The sequence below is a fragment of the Martes martes genome (genome assembly GCF_963455335.1).
Source record: "Martes martes genome assembly, chromosome: 2".
NCBI lineage: Eukaryota > Metazoa > Chordata > Mammalia > Carnivora > Mustelidae > Martes > Martes martes.
Genome location: NC_137889.1, coordinates 171,771,925 through 171,790,216, shown reverse-complemented (window position 1 = coordinate 171,790,216; position 18,292 = coordinate 171,771,925). Strand labels below are relative to the sequence as shown.

Sequence of the window (18,292 nt, the reverse complement as noted above, 5' to 3'; positions counted from 1 at the left end):
CCCACCGAGCCGAGAGCCTGACGAGGGGCTTGATCCCAGGACCCTGAGATCATGACCTGAGCCGAAGGCAGAGGTTTAACCTGCTGAGCCACCCAGGCGCCCCAACAGTAGTATTTTTTAAATGCTTACATTTCATAAAGAGTGGGGTGATCCTTTAGTGTATGTTAGTGGTAATATTAGTACAAGATCATAGGAAAGTATTTTAGCAATAAAGCAAGCCCCTGCAGATAGTCCTTTTTAAAATTTACTTTTATTTGAGATTTATTTCAGAGGGGCACCTGGGTGGCTCACTGGGTTAGGCCTCTGCCTTCGGCTCAGGTCATGATCTCAGGGTGCTGGGATCGAGCCCCACGTCAGGCTCTCTTCTCAGCAGGGAGCTGCTTCCCCCTCTCTCTCTGCCTGCCTCTCTGCCTAATTGTGATCTCTGTCAAAAAAAAAAAAAATCTTTAAAGATTTATTTCAGAAGAGAGCGAGCACAATGAGCATGGGGAGGGAGGGGTAGAGAGAGAATACCAAGCAGACTCTGTGTTGAGCCATGGAGCCTGACACAGGGCTCAATCTCATGACCCTGAGATCATAGCCTGATGTGAAACCAAGAGTCAGATGTTCTACCAACTGTGTAATCTTTACACCCAATATGGGGATCAAACTCATAACCTCAAAATGAAGAGTCACCTGCCCCACCAACTAACCCAACTGTGCTCTTGAAGATTGTCCTTAATTAAGAAAATAATTTGAAATACATAACAATTGGCATTTTTCATTTTATCAAAGTACTATGTATAGATTTTAAGTCAAATGTTACTAAAGGATTATTATTATTTTTTTAAAGATTTTATTTATTTATCTGACAGGCAGAGATCACAAGCAGGCGGAGAGGTAGGCAGAGAGAGAGGAGGAAGCAGGCTCCCCGCCGAGCAGAGAGCCTGATGCGGGGCTCGATCCCAGGCCCCTGGGATCATGACCCAAGCCGACTGCAGAGGCTTTAACCCACTGAGCTACCCAGGTGCCCCTAAAGGGTTATTTTTGATAAAAAATACATGACTAGTAAAGGTTGCATATTTTTGGAGTAATGAAAATGATTAAAATTGAGCTAAAAGATGTACAACTCTGTGATTATATTAAAAGCCACTGAACTGTACACTTTTATAGTTTTATTTATTTGACAGAGAGAGAGCAAGAAAGCACAAGCAAGGGGAACAGCAGAGGGAGAGGGAGAAGCAGGCTCTGCTGGGTAGGGAGTCCAATGTTGGTCTCGATCCCAGGACCCCAGGATCATGGCCTGAGCTGAAGGCAGAAGCTTAAACGACTGAGCCACTCAGGTATCCTTGAACTGTACATTTTAAATGGGCAAATGATATGTATGGTATGTGAATTACACCTCAGCAATTCTGTTAAAAACACATAGGACAACATATTTTGACACATTTCTCATTTCATTATTTTCTTATTTAGTTTTTAAAAGATTTTATTTATTTATTTGACAGAGATCACAAGTAGGCAGAGAGGCAGAGGGAGAAGCAGGCTCCCCGCTGAGCAGAGGGCCCAATGAGGAGCTGGATCCCAGGACTCTGAGATCATGACCTGAGCCAAAGGCAGAGGCTTAACCCACTGAGCCATCCAGGTGCCCCATTTCATTCTTTAAAGGCAAATATTTTCAAAATAATATGCTTACACTGCTATGTTTGTATTCGTTGACTTAAAACATACTTTAAACGTAGACAAGTTCTTGGCTCTCTTATATCATCTATCCCCCTTATATTCTTCCTTAGTATTTGGCAAGTCTGGTAAAATAGTTTATATTATGACTGTGGTTATTGTCTGCTAAATGACCATACTTTGAAAGTTTTTTACATCTTTGTTTTCCTACAACAATTACATCTTCTTTCTAAGACTCATTTTAGGGGCACCTGGGTGGCTCAGTTATTAAGCGTCTGCCTTCAGCTCAGGTCATGATCCCAGCATCCCGGTATGGAGCCCCACATCAAGCACCCTGCTCAGCAAGAAGCCTGCTTCTCCCTCTCTCTCCCACTCCCCCTGCTTGTGTTCCCTCTCTCGCTATCAAATAAATAACCAAAATCTTAAGAAAAAAAAAAAAACTTATTTTAGAGAGAGAGCAAGTGTGAGCAATCAGGGGGAGCAGCAGAGGGAGAGGGAGAATTCTGAAGCAGACTCCCCAATGAGCACAGAACCCAACTGGGGGCCCAATCCCGGGAGACTACGATCATGATCTGAGCTGAAATCAAGAGTCGGACACTCAACTGACTGAGGCACTGCAGTGCCCCACATTTTTTGGATTAGCTTTCCGTACCCACTAATATCAATTTATTCCTTGCACTCTAATTAATTCCAATGTAATTTCACACATGGTAAAATATATTAGAAAATCTATTAGTTCCTTTCATTTTGCTGATCTTCTCCAGACTATTTCATCCTTCTGGTGGATCTTCTATGTATTGGAATGGCTGCTCAAGCCTGCTGCATGCACAACTGGCATTCTGCATTTCTCTTCACTCATTCCAGAAATAACCAGCTCCTATCCTGTATCTCATGTCTTTCTTTTGCATGGCTTATTCCACCGTTTTGGTGAGTGTATCATTCAGGTGCTTCCCAAGAAAAAGACAATAAAAGACACAAATGTTTTCAGACTTGAATATATGAAAACTACCTTTAGCCTACACTGACACCTCAGCTGGGAACATAATTTAGAAATTTTTCATTCAAAACCTAATGACCACTTCATTGACCTACCTTCCCATATCACTGTTGAGAAACTTGAGGACATTCTTAACCCCCATTCATTGAAGGGAGCTATTTCCCAAACTCCCAATTCCATTTTTGGGGCTGTCTCATTTTCCTAATCTTTCGAAACAAAACATGCCTCACTGTGTGTCTTTTTCCATTATGTTGGGTACTCAACAGTCTCTCTCAGAGTAGTGTCCTTAAATGTCCCTGATTAATACTTTGCCTCATTCCATTTTAAGTTCCTATTAGAGGTGTCTGGGTGGCTCAGTTAAGCAACCAACTCTAGATTTCAGCTTAGGTCATGACCTCAGGGTCATGAGGCTGAGCCCTGCATCGGGCTCTGTGTGTAGTCTGCTTGAGATTCTCTCTCCCTCTCCCTCAGCCCCTTCCCTAGCTTGTACTATCTATCTCTAAAATAAGTTAGTAAAATCTTTGAAAAAAAAGTTCCTATTAGATGTTGGACCTTCTGAAGTGATCCTGTAATTTTAAACATTTTGTATTTTTAAATTTTTATTTTACCTACTTTCTTTTTCTAAAGCTTTCTTTTTCTAAAGAGAGAGAGACTGCATGCATGAGAGCCAGGAGAGGGGCAGAGGGAAAGGTAGGGAATCTCAAGCAGAGTTGTCTGAGAGCTCAGAGCCTGATAAGGGGCTCAATCTCATGACCCTGAGACCATGAGCTGAGTGGAAATAAAGAGCTGGATGCTTAAGACTGAGCCACCCAGGCGCCCCAAACTTCAAATTTTTCAACCAAATTTTGTTTTAATAATTTACAAAATCTGGGGTGCCTGGGTGGCTCAGTGGGTTGAACCTCTGCCTTCCACTCAGTTCATGATCTCAGAGTCCTGGGATTGAGCCCCACATCGGGGTCTCTGCTCAGCAGGAAGCCTGCTTCCCCCTCTCTCTCTGCCTGGCTCTCTGCCTACTTGTGATCTGTCAAATAAATAAAATCTTTATTTTATTAAAAATAAAATCTTTATTTTAGTATTTTATTGAATATTATTAATTTACAAAATCTAGTTTTTAAAAAAATTTTATTTATTTATTTGACACAGAGAGTACAAGCAGGGGGAGCAGCAGGCAGGGGGAGAGGAAGAAGCAGGCACCTGCTGAGCAAGGAGCCTTATGTGGTAGCCAATCCCAGGATCCTGGAATCATGACTTGAGCCAAAGGCAGTCCCTTAACTGACTGAGGCACCCAGGTGCCCCAAAATCTACTTTTAAAGCATTCTGTACTTTTCTCATGGACATAAAAACTTATTTTTGAAAGCAGTTATATTTTCAGATTTTCTTGTTTTGGTCTTGGTCATTAGCATTGGGGCAATTTTCACAGATCTGCTGCTTGTTGGAGTGCCTGAGTGGCTCAGTCAATTAAGTGATGGACTCTTTTTTTTTTTTTTTTTAAAGATTTTATTTATTTATTTGACAGACAGAGATCACAAGTAGACAGAGAGGCAGGCGGAGAGAGAGGGAAGCAGGCTCCCTGCCGAGCAGAGAGCCCGATGCGGGACTCGATCCCAGGACCCTGAGATCATGACCTGAGCCGAAGGCAGCGGCTTAACCCACTGAGCCACCCAGGCGCCCAAGTGATGGACTCTTAATTTCAGCTCAGGTCATGGTCTCAGGGTCTTGAGATCAAGCCCCACAGTGAGCTCCATGCTCAGAGCAGAGTCAGCTTGAGATTGTCTCTTTTCTTCTCCCCCCACTCTTGTATACTCTCTAAAATACACAAATAAAATCCTTTTAGAAAAATCTGGTAATTCTTGAATTTGTTCATACTTTGAGGTTCACTGTGTAGGGTACTCTGCTTTCTCATTAGAAAACCTTCAAATGTCTGAATACCTTAGAACATCTTTTTCCTGGCGGCACCTGGGTGGCTCAGTGGGTTAAAGCCTCTGCCTTCAGCTCAGGTCATGATCCCAGGGTCCTGGGATCAAGCCCCGCATAGGCCTTTCTGCTCAGCAGGGAACCTGCTTCCCTTCCTCTCTCTGCCTGCCTCTCGGCCTACTTGTGATCTGTCAAAATAAATAAATAAAATCTTAAAAAAAAAAAAAGAACATCTTTTTCCTGAGATCATGGAGTTTCTATAGGAAAGGATCCTGCCAGGGCACCTGGGTAGCTCATCAGTCAAATGTCCAACTCTTGATCTCAGCTCAGGTCTGGATCTCACAGTCATGAATTTAATCCCCACACTGGACTCCATGCTGGGTGTGGAGAGTACTGGGGCGGGGGGGGGGGGCGGCGAAGATCCTTTTCTCCTTTTCCCTGAGACTGTCAGCATTTTATTTATTTATTTTTTTAGATTTTATTTATTTGACATACAGAGATCATAAGTAGACAGAGGGGGCAGGCAGAAAGAGAGAGAGAGAGGAGGAAGCAGTCTCCCTGTGGAGCAGAGAGCCTGATGTGGGGCTCCATCCCAGGACCTTGGGATCACGACCTGAGCCAAAGGCAGAGGCTTTAACCCGCTGAGCCACCCAGATACCCCAGCATTTTAGAAACTAGGAATCTATTATTCAAGTATACTGAATTTTAATTGATCTTCATTTTCAATTTATAACTGGTATCTGAGTCTGAAGACTTAAATTCTCAAGAGTAATTCTCCTCCTGGGGTGCCTGGGTGGCTTAGTGGGTCAAACCCTCTGCCTTGGGCTTGGGTCATGATCTCAGGGTCCTGGGATGGAGACCCACATCAGGTTCTCTGTTCAGCAGGGAACCTGCTTCTTCCTCTCTCTGCCTACTTGTGATCTTTGTCTGTCAAATAAATAAATAAAATCTTTAAAAAAATATTTAAAAAAAAAGAGTAATTCTCCTCCCATGGTAAGAGCAGTTACAGAGTATAGCCTAGGTTACTCCTATACTTTTTTTTTTTTTTTTTTTTTAAGATTTTCTTATTTGACAGCCACAAGCAGGGGAGAAGTAGGCAGAGGAAGAAGCAAACTACCCACTGAGCAGGGAGCCAGATGCAGGGCTCAATCCCATGACCTGAGCTGAAGGCAGATGCTCAGCCAACTGGGCTACTCAGGCGCCCCTATTGATTTCTATTTTTTAAAATACGTCATTTCAGTTGAATTTTAGGAGGAAGCTCTATTAAAGCATTTGTGGTACTCCTGTTTAATCAGAAGGCCCTGAGGCATAATGTGTAATCGAAAAGAATCTACACATCTGATAGGGTAACTGATATGTAAAATATGGGAAACTTACTCAATGGCCTATCCTTAAGGATTCAAATATTTACATAAAAGTTTTTTTTTTTAAGATTTTATTTATTTATTTGACAGGCAGAGATCACAAGTAGGCAGAGAGGCAGACAGAGAGAGAGGGAGGGGGAAGCAGGCTCCCTGCCGAGCAGAGAGCCCGATGCAGGGCTCGATCCCAGGACCCTGGGATCATGACCTGAGCTGAAGGCAGAGGCTTTAACCCAGTGAGCCACCCAGGCACCCCTACATAAAAGTTTTTTAAAGAGCTGTGATGATCAGTTTTACAAAGCTGAATATTGAAAATTATATAGGATTAGCTTAGTTGCCTAAAGACAGTACATTAAAGAGAATACTCCAGTCTATTAAGTAGCAGGATTAGGGGTTTTTTTTTTAGGACTTTTAAAAGTTTCCTGAATGAGCCCATTTTTATCACACCCACACACCCACACACACATGCGCGCGCGCACGTACGCATTTAAGAATGAAATAGGAAGGGGTGCCTGGGTGGCTCAGTGGGTTAAGCCTCTGCCTTCAGCTCAGGTCATGATCTCAGGGTCCTGGGATCCAGCCCTGCATGGGGAAAAATCTCTGCTCAGCGGGGAGCCTGCTTACCCCGCCCCCCTGCCTACTTGTGATCTCTGTGTGTCAAATAAACAAACAAAAACTTAAAAAAAAAAATGCAATAAGTACAGTGGATAGAAAACCCAAATTCTTAATCCGACAGTCAACGTCAGTCATCAGGTTACTTTTAGGCAAGTAAAGACCTCATTTTTTTTTTTTTTTTTTGCCTCTAATTTGAAGGACTGCAGAACTTTCAGACCAATTTTAGCAATTTTCAGGCCAAGACCCAAATTGGGAGAATTAAAGAATAAGGAAAAGTTTAAGGAAGCAAACTATTCAGGAAGCAGCATTTTGTGAAGTGTGATAAGTGTGGTAGAAAGCACACAAAAGAGCAGAAAATAAAAGCATGAACAGTTTAATGGAAAAAGACATTGGAAAAAAGAACTGCTAGATGACAAAAAAATCATCTAAGACCCATGGCTAGTAATAAAGAATATAATGATGTATGTCTGGGAGGAGAAGCTCCTGAAAGGCCCAGTGAAAAAAGTATTAACCTACTCAATTAAGTTGAGAGAGTTGGGGATAGAAGGTTAGAACAGCAACTTGAGCGCGTTAAAAGGATTACCATTTAGGGCCCAGGTTTTTGGTTGCACTCCCTACATGGGCGTCTTCCAACACTGCACTCCTTTCCCTTCCTATCTTGCCCTCCTCAGGTTTACAGCCTTGATCTTTCACTACATTTTGACTTTCCTTTCATTCATGTAACAAACCTCCCTCAACCTAATTCCACTGTAGATCTTCAACTTATAACAGAGTTACGTACCAATAAAATAGTAAGCTGAAAGTATCATAAATTGAAAATATACTTAATATACCAAATACCACAGCTTAGTTTAGTCTATTTTTAAAATTTTTTTAAGACTTTGAGTGAGCAAGAGAGAGAACACACAAGCAAGGGCAGAGGGAGAGGGAGAAGCTGTCTCCCTGCCGGGGAGGGAGCCAGAGGCAGGTCTCAATCCCTACCCGGGGATCACAACCTGAGTGGAAGACAGATGCTTAACCAACTGAGCCACCCTCCCAGGCACCCCAGATCAGCCTATTTTATAATAAAGTGCTGAATACGTCATGTAATTTATCAAATACTGTACTGAAAGTAAAAAACAGGATAGCTACATGTGTACAGAATGGTTCTAACTGTATCATTATTTACCCTCATAGCACGTGGCTAACTGGGAGCTACAGCTCACTCTCACTGCCCAGCATCACAAGAAGATTATCATACTGCATACTACTAAACCAGGAAAAGATCATTATTCAAAATTTAAAGTATAGTTTCTAAAGAATGCATATTGCTTTTGCACTGTCATAAGGTTAAAAAAAAAAAAGTAAATTAACCCACTAAAAGTCAGGGACCATCTATACTAAATGATGGTTAGGGATAAAAACAGGAAGTCAAAAGATACTACATATAATTGATGGAATAGAAATGTAATTAACATAGGTGTTACAAACAAAGCCCAGAGTTACCTGAGGTAACCTAAAAAGGAAAACCAGAAACATTTAAAAGCTACTTTCTCAATGGATTAGTGCTATAGTAGGAAGATTATAGATTTCCCATTATGAAACTTCACTGCTTTCGGTTGTTAAAAATGCACGTTTATAATTTGAAAACATATTTTTTTAAAAAGGAAAATCAACCATGCTAATAATCACCTCAGCAGACTATTGAATTTTTTTTTTTTTTTTTCCTGAGTAAGCTCTATGTCCAATGGGCTTGAACTCATGACCCCCACCGAGATCAAGAGTCACATACTCTACCTACTGAGCCAGCTAGGTGCCCCACATTTGTTCCTTTATAAAAATTTTGCCTTTTGATTATACCTCTACGTCATGACATCGTAGTAAAGTTAACCTGAAAGGAGCTACACCTCATATACACAGTATAACATTATTCAGTTATGAACTGAAGTATCTATAATGGAATAAAAAATTAAGATAAAAATAATAAAACAAATGGAATAAAATGGTTTTTAGAGCCAATTAGATTTTGTGGTTTGAAAGATCATTTTCTATGGGCTCCATAAACCAAGAACACTATCTGTTCTATTATTACAACAGAAAATAGTATGTTTGGTGCATGTAAAGCAACTTCAACAGAAGTCATGGAACCTTAAATACAGTTGAAGCTAGTTTACAAAAACATTCTGTTCAATTCATACCACTGATTTCACTGGTTTGGGTACTTTCCTTGAAGACCTTACTCCCACCTGAACTGGTTTTCCTTTTCATGCTTGCAAATGATCCCTTCATATTTCCTATTTTTAAGGAAAACAAGAATAGCATTAAAATGTCTTAAAACACTACCAAGTTTAGTAGGCACATATAAATTAACAATATGATGGGGTTCCTACAACAAAAACAAAAAGGTATCCAAGTCATTTAATTTTCTATACAAAAAAAGAGCAAGCCTGGAAACTCCCCCCCTTTCCCTTAAATTCTACAATTCTATAAATATGATTAGAAAATACCAGTGCAATGTCAATGCCATTACTCGTTCTTCAATATTGCTCAGAACACAAGGTCATTCATCTAACAATATCATGCAAATAACAATGTGCACAAAAAGGAATATGTATTTCACATATTAAAAATGAACTGAGGAATAAACACAGTAATTAAAGAGCTGTATGTTAGTTGTGTGAGTGAAGAAAAGGCCCTACTAGTTGTCCTTAAATCCAGTTAGGCATATTCTGTACATGCAGCAAAGCTTTTATGCTGTAAATGATAAAGTATTAGGTATATTAACTCTGTAAGAAATAAAATATACTTTGGGTTTCTCAAATGTTGTCCAGTTTTATAGTATTTGTCTTATTTTACCTATGTGTATTTTAAAAAGGCTCTACAAATACTATATACTGACTAAACAGCTTGGCCTTCTTGACTTTGGTTCTGTATCTTATTAAAAGGTAATTTACAATAGGAAGATTAGAATAATACAGTTGTGCTTTAATGTTTTTACTGAAATTAAATGGGGCAAAATGAACATTACAACATGAACACATGGACAGTATATTACTGTGGGACATACTCCTAAAAGGCATTGGAGAATGCATGTTATTTTACTGAAAATCTTTAATTCTTTGACGATTGAAACAAAACATATATCAAGTGTTTACTACTCTTTAAATCTGACCATCCCTTTCCTAGGGTTTGGTATGAGAGCTCACTTGATTTCCATCTGTTATTCTTGACTTAATATGTAAAGATCCAGCTTGCTCCATGAAAAGAGCACTCCATACTGGTATTCCAGTCAGGAGCAATTCCATCTCCAGGCTAGAGAAAAGTCACAGGTCTGCTGAAAGCTGGTTATGAATGCCCTAGAGACATAAAGTAACAATCAGTTTTGCCATGTGAAAAAACTAGTACAAATCCTAACCGATATAGCCTATTATAATTATGAGGCAGGGAGTAATCCAGGGTAGTAACCCAGGACTTTCTGAAACATCGAGTCTTTTCCATGGGAACAGTCACCCTCCTTTCCAGAATGATTTGTGTACATATATGAAAACAGGATAAACATTATTTTCAGTACCAATTCACTCCAGATTACTCTAAATTTTGGACTAGAACTTACCCAAATAATGTCCTATTTTCAAATTAATAACTTTAAAGTTTCAATGGATTTTAAAATTCAAAGATCCAATATAATTTATCCCCTTTATCATCATAAGCTCGTTACTATGAACTTTGTCTAGGAGACACCTCTACTTGCTTCTTTCTCTTGCTCAAAGTAATGTTGAAGTTTAACCGCCTACCTAGATGTACCCAGAAAGAAGATATAAACCATTTTCGGGGAAAACATGCAGGCATTTATTTTTAAGAATTCCCAGTAAGGGGGGAAAAAAAATTCAACATCTTTAAAAATGTGTTTATTTTTTAAAAAATCAGTTGTGTACAAAAGTGTTTCGTAGTTTTTAATTCTCAAGACAAATACCCAACCCTCCACCCACAGCCCACCCTGCTTCAATGGTCTTTCTGGTAACCCTCCCATTTTCCCCTTACAGGAAGTTAATGGCTCAGAATAGACCCTCCTACAGAATTTATCATCACTAACAGATTATTTAGAATAGAGATCTAGAGAAGCTAACAAGCAAGGTTCTTTCTCAGTGAGGTTAATGAGAATCCCTATAATGGCAGTAGACTTCCAGCAGACACCACAACAAAGCACCATCAATTGCTGAAAGCTAAAAAATAGATATTATTTTCAATAGTATTTCATTTTCTATTGGAAAAGTCTTTAAATTACATTAAATAAGTCTCTTTCCCCCCAAAGAAATAGTCTAGCTTTTATTATGATGCCTGTAAAAAGTAGGTAACAGCAAGCATACAAGGATCATTTAACAGCACAGTGCAATGATTTGTATTCACTCACCCCCTAGAACCAAACTGATAAACCGTGCCACACCTGATTATATATAGCAGCATGGTTGAAGTAACCAAGCAAAAGGTGACACTTTCACAACTTACATTTAGGTGATGATCACAGGTTTATGAGGGTAGATCAGTCCAATAAAGCAGTTAACAGAATAAACGGGACAAGGGAGAGACTAACATTCCCCTATCCCTATGCCACAAGATTTTTGATCCATATTGCAACAGTGCAAATAGAACATGTGACATTATATGTTAGACACTGCAGAAAAGTAACATTTGGGAAAAAGGCTATTTATCAGTAAATACTTCAAGTTGCCTTCTTCCCCAGTGATAGCAAACAGCTGATGTTAAGCATTTATTTTAAACTGGTACTAAAGGAATGGAAATGCAAATTTTTTAAACCAATGGTTTGTACCCTGGAATTGAAATTTCTTGAATTAGAAAAAGTGATTAATACAACATCATTTTGTAAAAGTCCATGAAAGAAAGTTAACTGTAAACAGAGGGCTTCCTTTATCATGTCCAAACATTGTTTCCATCTATGTACAAGAAAGTATACCTGGCTCCAACCCTTCCCTGCCCGAACCCATCTTAAATTTTTAAAACAACAACAAAAATGTTTTATTTCCTGTGTTGCTACAAGTACTGTGGAAATATTATCATACCCCTACTGCAGAGTTTTAAAAGCTCAAATCAGGCATACACTTATAGCCAAGATCTGCTTTTCACATTGATAAACTTATTGATAAGCAGCCTAAACAGTAACACAATATGCTGCATTCTGTAGTGCATAAATAAGCAATATCCATTTTAACTGCCAATTCTTTCTTACAGATATTTTAAAAAATTATTTTTGCATAGTTTTAAGCGCCACCAACAATCACAAATGTGAAATACCTCCAAAATGAAAAAAAAGTCAGTCTTACTTTCATTTCATAGATTACTCTCCTCAAAAGCAAAATACCCAGAATCCAAACATATATATACTTGAATGTTATTATGTATTTAAGTAAACCACAGTCACAATTCCAAATATTTTGGGGAGCTAACTCAGAGAATCTAATTTAGTACAAAGTTCTCAAATATTGATATACCACCTACTGTATACTTACTTGGGTGACAAATCACTATTTGTGCATTCAGTAATCTGTAGTGAAATACTACACAACTAAGTATTTGTCCTTTTAAAAGTTGGGCACATACCCAGGAAATAGACCCAATTATAATAAAAACCTACTGGAATATCAGTGACCTCTAGCAAATCTGCCTGCCCTAATGAGATTTTCACATATATATATTCCATAATTTTTGAGGTCTTTACAACTGACAAATCACAAAAAATTGAGAATTATAAAAATAATTTCCACCAGGGTACCTTTTCTCTAGACCTGCAGTTTTAGTGTCCTTTTCCCAAACCCGTAAGACCAGAGAAAAAAAAGCAACTGCCTTAGTTTTTATGTTTGGGGAAATACATTTATCTGTAGAGAAGTGAAAAACAAGACAGGAGGACAGTGGGAAATGTACCAGAAAGGAAAGAGGGATTATCACATTTAATGTAAATGAGGTAAATAAATTTTTGAAATGAAAAATGAACTATGGAGAACCTCTTATACCAAATATTGTACTTTTCAATTTCCTGGGCACTGAGCATGTTGATTGCAGTTGGATGAGATTACCTATGCATTAATGTGCATAAAAATCAAAGGCAAGGTATAAAGGTATAGCTGCCTCCAAGAGCTAAGTAGGTAATGTTTGACCTTAGTAACCTCTGAGTTTATTCTCTCTTTTGTCTAACCACAGGACAATTAAATATACCCTGATAATATAGGCAAATAGTAAATTGGGTAGATGCGTTTGATATTTAAAATAATCCAAATATTACCAAGCCAACCCTCCACTTTAAAAAAAAAAAAAAGAAAGAAAAAAAAAATCTAACCAACGGTGGAAAAAAACTGTCCACATTTCACACAATCCCAACCTTACTTCAAAATATAAAGAAAAGTACAAGGTTTTAGCTATTTAAAATAAATAAAGAAAAAATCTTGTTTCCTTTGGCATCTTAGAAAGTAACTAAACTATAACAATTAAAAGAGGTGATTGTATAAAGAAATTTATGCTTAAGCAAATATATAGGGGAAAAAAACATAGCAACTTGTGTTTAGTATGTAATATTAACTACAAGAGCTTACTATTAATTAGGAAAGCCTTACAAGCTTTTGGAAGAACCTTCACATCTTTAACATTACAATATATTTAATAATGGTTCTTTTATTGCTTCTAAGATTATTGAGAAGTCAAATGAAATTATACTGAATTTATGGTTCAAAACTATTTTCCAAACACTTAATGATTATAATTTAGGATAAATAACACTTGAAGAAAGCAAACCTTTTATAATACGACTTCCAATATACAGCCTTACTTTCATTCATTTTCATTCCATTACATTTTTCTTATTTTGCATTGGTCCTGAAAATTTGATAAGAACTGTGTTTCTATGTATAGAACTGCCTGCATAAATCCATTTCAGCCTTCATAAAATGGTCACATTAGTGTTTGAGCTTGCAAAACTAACAATTTTCAAACTTTTGAACTTAGAATGAAATGTAACTTTAATACGAATAAAAGTCTGACTATGTACAAGAAAAGGTAAAGTTTTCAATTCTCATATTATCAGAAACATCATAAAGAAAGCTAGATTTATAACACACTTCTATTCCTATGTGTATCTGAAGTATGTACAATAAAACACCACACAGCTTTCAGGCATCAATAGGGGCAAATGCAAGCAAGAGTGACTGGGAAAGGACCTGCTAAAGCAACCTCTATGAAGCCAAAATTAGTCTAAAAAACTGCCAACAGCTGATTGCATCCTTGCAAGTTCTCAAAGAAAATTTCATCAGTTTAAAAATAGATGTCAAATTCACTGAAAAACTAAGTTGGGTTCTTCCATTGAATCTTGGGAATACTGCAACATCAAGTATTTATTGTTTTTGCAAGAGGAACAAAATTGGCAGCTCCATTTTTACATTATTACTCACACAGGAAAGTTAAGAGTGAAGAACTATAACAAAACATTCCAAATTTACGACCTAAATATGGAGCAAGGGATACTGCCCCGAGGCACATTTCTCCACCAAAGAGAGAAATTTACTACTGGAATATTCGCTGTGTGTGGTGAGAGGGGGAAAAATAGATATGGTGTCCCAGTCTGCTGACAAGGACAAAAAGGCTCTGAATAGGTCACCATCTTCGATTCTGGATAAATCTCATATTTAATAATTCTCAAATGCTTAAAATGGTGGTCTTTTCAGCTACCCATTCTAAGAAGTCAAGTACAAGCATGCAAGTAAATTCACAGGCACAGAGGATCCATGTTAAAAACAGTTAAGGTAGCTGTGATGCAAACACCAACAATTTGAATGGCCCTGACACACTCAAAATATTATCTTAATTATTCAACGAAATCCTGAAGCAAACTCTTGCTAGTCTTGGTACACTGCTAAACACTAAAGTAGCATGTTTTTTCCATGGTTTTAGCTTAGCTCAAAGAATTTTTACACTATTAAGAAAAAAATTAAAGTATTTCCCCTTTTTAAATTTACACAGACGTTTAATTAGCTTTATTTACAGAGCAGGGATTTTTTTCAGTCTCCAATGTTGCCTAGATAACATCATTAGGCAAGAATGCCAGTTTAAAAGAAATCTATGCAGAATCCTAAAAATAACAGATGTTGATGCTCCTCAAGAAGGGGCAAGCTTGACTATATCAGCAGCTTTCTCTATGCCTCAGTTACTCAGAAGCAATTCTGTTGCAGTCTCTACATCCCATGATTTTGAAGACAAGGCCACTATTACCGCATTCTGTAGAGGAGAAAAGGGAACAAAAAAAATCAAATCTTCAAAATATTTTAAAAATACTGAATCATAACTATATATTGACAAAGCACACCTTGGTTTTTTTTTTTTTTTAAGTTGCCTTGTATTTGTAGTGCATAAAAAGCTTCTAAACCAATGACTGGAATTAGCAAAAGGAAAAGAAAAAAATCACTGATTGTAGTAACAGAATAAAGTTTATCAAAATTAGATTCAGAGTATCTTTTTTTTTTTTAAAGATTTTATTTATTTATTTGACAGACAGAAATCACAAGTAGGCAGAGAGGCAGGCAGAGAGAGAGGAGGAAGCAGGCTCCCTGCCGAGCAGAGAGCCCGATGCGGGGCTCGATTCCAGGACCCTGGGATCATGACCTGAGCCGAAGGCAGAGGCTTTAACCCGCTGAGCCACCCAGGCGCCCCAGATTCAGAGTATCTTTGAACCACTTTCGTCAGCCAAGGATTTGCAGCAATAATTTTAAATCAATGTATCAAAATAAGCAAGCCTTTTGGTACTTACCCTATCAAAGCCCATAGCACATAGGTTTTCTATTTTTTTGGTGTATTCTGGACTAGAAACTGGTGCTCCAGCATACACATGTGCCCAAAGTCGAGCTGTCTGTTTGAACATTTCGGGATTTTGTTTGTACTATAATGAAGAAAAACATTGAAAGACATGACAATGCAGTCACAATACTCAATACTTAATTACCTAAGAACTGGCTTTTTCTAAGTAAAAGTAATTTACATTTAAAATGTGACTGACTCAACAACTTTCTTTTGCAAATGAGGTCACTCAAGAAGTCTGACCTGAAGCTGTGATTCACAAGTGCTGACCAAAAAAAAAAAAAAAAAAAAAAAAAAGACCAATTATATTTATCAACTTAAATCTCCAATTTCAAGAGATACAAATAACAGAAAACTAATATGAAGTGAAGTGAGGTACAAACATGTTTCCAAACTGCAGTGTCAAACATTATACAACCAAACCGAATAATTTGCTTCTAAAACCTATGGACATTAACTAACAAATGTGACCGACTTTTGTATTAACCACAGCTCAGAAAAAAACACAACTAGACTTTGCTGTTTTGTTAGAACTGTATTAGTATGCAATGATTTAAGGAAATACCATGTGCAAAGTCTTTTTAAAAAAAGATTTTATTCTGGGGGCACCTGGCTGGCTCAGTTGGTACAGCATGCATCTCTTGTTCTCGGTGTTGTCAGTTCAGGCCCCGTGTTGGGCATGGAGCCTACTTAGAGGAAAAAAAAGATTTTTAAGTAATCTCTACACCTGTCATGGGGCTCAAACTTAGAACCCTAAGATTAAAAGTCATGTGCTCCACCAACTGAGCCAGCCAGATGTCTTGATATGCAATCTTAATTTAAAGCATGTTTTGAGATGTTTAGGAACTCACCATACAGTACTTTTAAAAGGTAAGACTTCCCATTCTTATTAGAAGAGATAAATTTATTCTTAAATACTCTGGAACCAACATTACTTAACTAAGTATAAATTTAAAATAACTGTCCAATTCAGTTTAATATTTCTTTTAAAAGTATTTTACATGTATTGACTATTGTAAGACTGATCAGATTCTATTATATATTAAAATGACAAATCTAGTTTCTACCTTGTTAATTCCTAACGAGGAAGTAAGTCAAATTATTGAACTGTTTTAGTAGCTAGAGGAAAGCTCTAAGTCCAACTTTAGCCTTTAAGGCTCAGAACTCCACAGGAAATCAAAGCTGAGATTCAAGCCATGCCTCTGACTACCAAAAGCAAATGAACAGCACATACATACAGCATGTAAAACAGTAATTCTAAGCACACCGAGACAAACAACAGTAGAATGTATTAATGAAGATATATATAAAATAAGGAGTGAACAGCTTTTCAAGGGAAAGGAATAGGTTTACTAAGAGGAACAGGCAGAGGAAAATGGCAGATTGGGTGAAATGACCAGCAGAAATGAATGCCATCTTGAGAAAGCAGAAGTCCAAGGAACAGTAAGAATTTAGGAGATGAAGCTGGGTTTTGAAGACAGTTCAAATCATGGAAAGACTGTGCAAACTAAAGAATGTGGATTTCCAAGTAGGTGACAATAGAGCTTCTAACAGGTTTTTAGTAGTAAAGTAAAGTAAGATTTGTACTTTAAAAAGCTCACTGGCAACAATGTAGAAGATGGGATGAGGAAGAGGCCAAGGAAGGCATAGCTATCAGAGCAGTTAAATTGAGAAAAATTTTTAATTTTATTTATTTACTTACTTACTTATTTATTTGAGAGAGAGAGAGAGAGCAAGAGCACGTACACAAGCGAGCATAGAGGGGGACTGAGAGGGAGAGAAGCAGACTCCCAACTGAGCAGAGAGGCTGTTGTGGGACTCTATCCCAGAACCCTGAGATTATAACCTGATCCAAAGGCAGACATTTAAACAACCAGGCCACCCCGGTGCCTGAGAAGTTTTTTAAAATGTGAACTAAGGCAAATCAGAGAAGTATGATGACGGAGATACTAGGAAGAGAATCACCAAGAGAAAAGGAAGCACAGAGAATTCCAAGTCTGTGGCTTAGATATTTAATTAAGCTGATGATGGTATCAAGTAAGGGTGGACAAGTTCGCAGGATTTAAGATTCTATGTTCAGTATGGGAATGCTGTACTGAGGTAGCCATGAAACATTCATATAGAACTATCCAGTTCTGAATAGACTCTTGCACTCAGGGAGAGGTCAAGCCTAAACATTTTCTCAACTGACAGGTGATAATATCAGTCTGGATATGATCATCCAAAGTGACTATGTAATGGAAAATAAAAGGAACAATGTCTATACCAAGGTACTATATTTAAAAGGAGAAAGAAGAGAAATAATTGTAGGAACTAGGAAGAAACAACTACATCTACCAAGATGAGAAGAGAGTAGTAACTCAGAAGTCAAGAGAAGAAAAAAATTTTAGGTGGAGGGGCGAGAAAAAGGATCAGTAAATCCGAATGTATTAGAATAGGGACTGGCAAACTTTCTCACAGGACCAGATAATAACTACCTCAAGCTTTCAGATCATACTGTTTTTGTTGCAACTACTCAACCCTGCCACTTGTGGCTGGGAGGTAAACAAATGAATGTGGCTGTATTCCAATAAAACATTATTTACAAAAATAACTACTCTAGTTCTAATTTGCTGACCTCTGCCTTGGAGATCAGATCAGAACTGAAAGATCAGAACTGAAAAATATTTATTCCATTTGGCAATTATAATAAGATCCTTGGTAACTTTTACCATGCCACTTCAGCCATAGCAGGAGCTGGTTAAAATTATCATCAGGTCGGGGAGAACAAGGAGCAAATGTTTTACAACCTGAACCTCAGAACTGTGATCCTCCAAGGAGAGTTCTACTTGAAGAAAAAACATTAAATGGCTTCTCAGGGATTTTGTTTTTGTGCACATAAAAGCCATAGTTCCAGTAGAGTGTTTTGAGCACT

At 37.9% G+C, this 18,292-nt stretch overlaps 1 protein-coding gene across 2 annotated transcripts in view; it reads right to left on the bottom strand.

The window, feature by feature from the left end:
• Window positions 1-11,545: 11,545 nt before the first annotated feature.
• Window positions 11,546-18,292, bottom strand: part of UBE2K (ubiquitin conjugating enzyme E2 K) — a 76,515-nt gene continuing 69,768 nt past the window's right edge. For both annotated transcript variants that reach the window (XM_080796907.1, XM_080796908.1), the window contains 2 exons: window positions 15,332-15,460; window positions 11,546-14,802 (listed from right to left, as the gene is read on the bottom strand). In XM_080796907.1, the coding sequence (XP_080653033.1) occupies window positions 14,728-14,802; window positions 15,332-15,460 (204 nt within the window). In that variant the 3' untranslated portion in view covers window positions 11,546-14,727. The remainder of the gene's footprint in view (window positions 14,803-15,331; window positions 15,461-18,292) is intronic.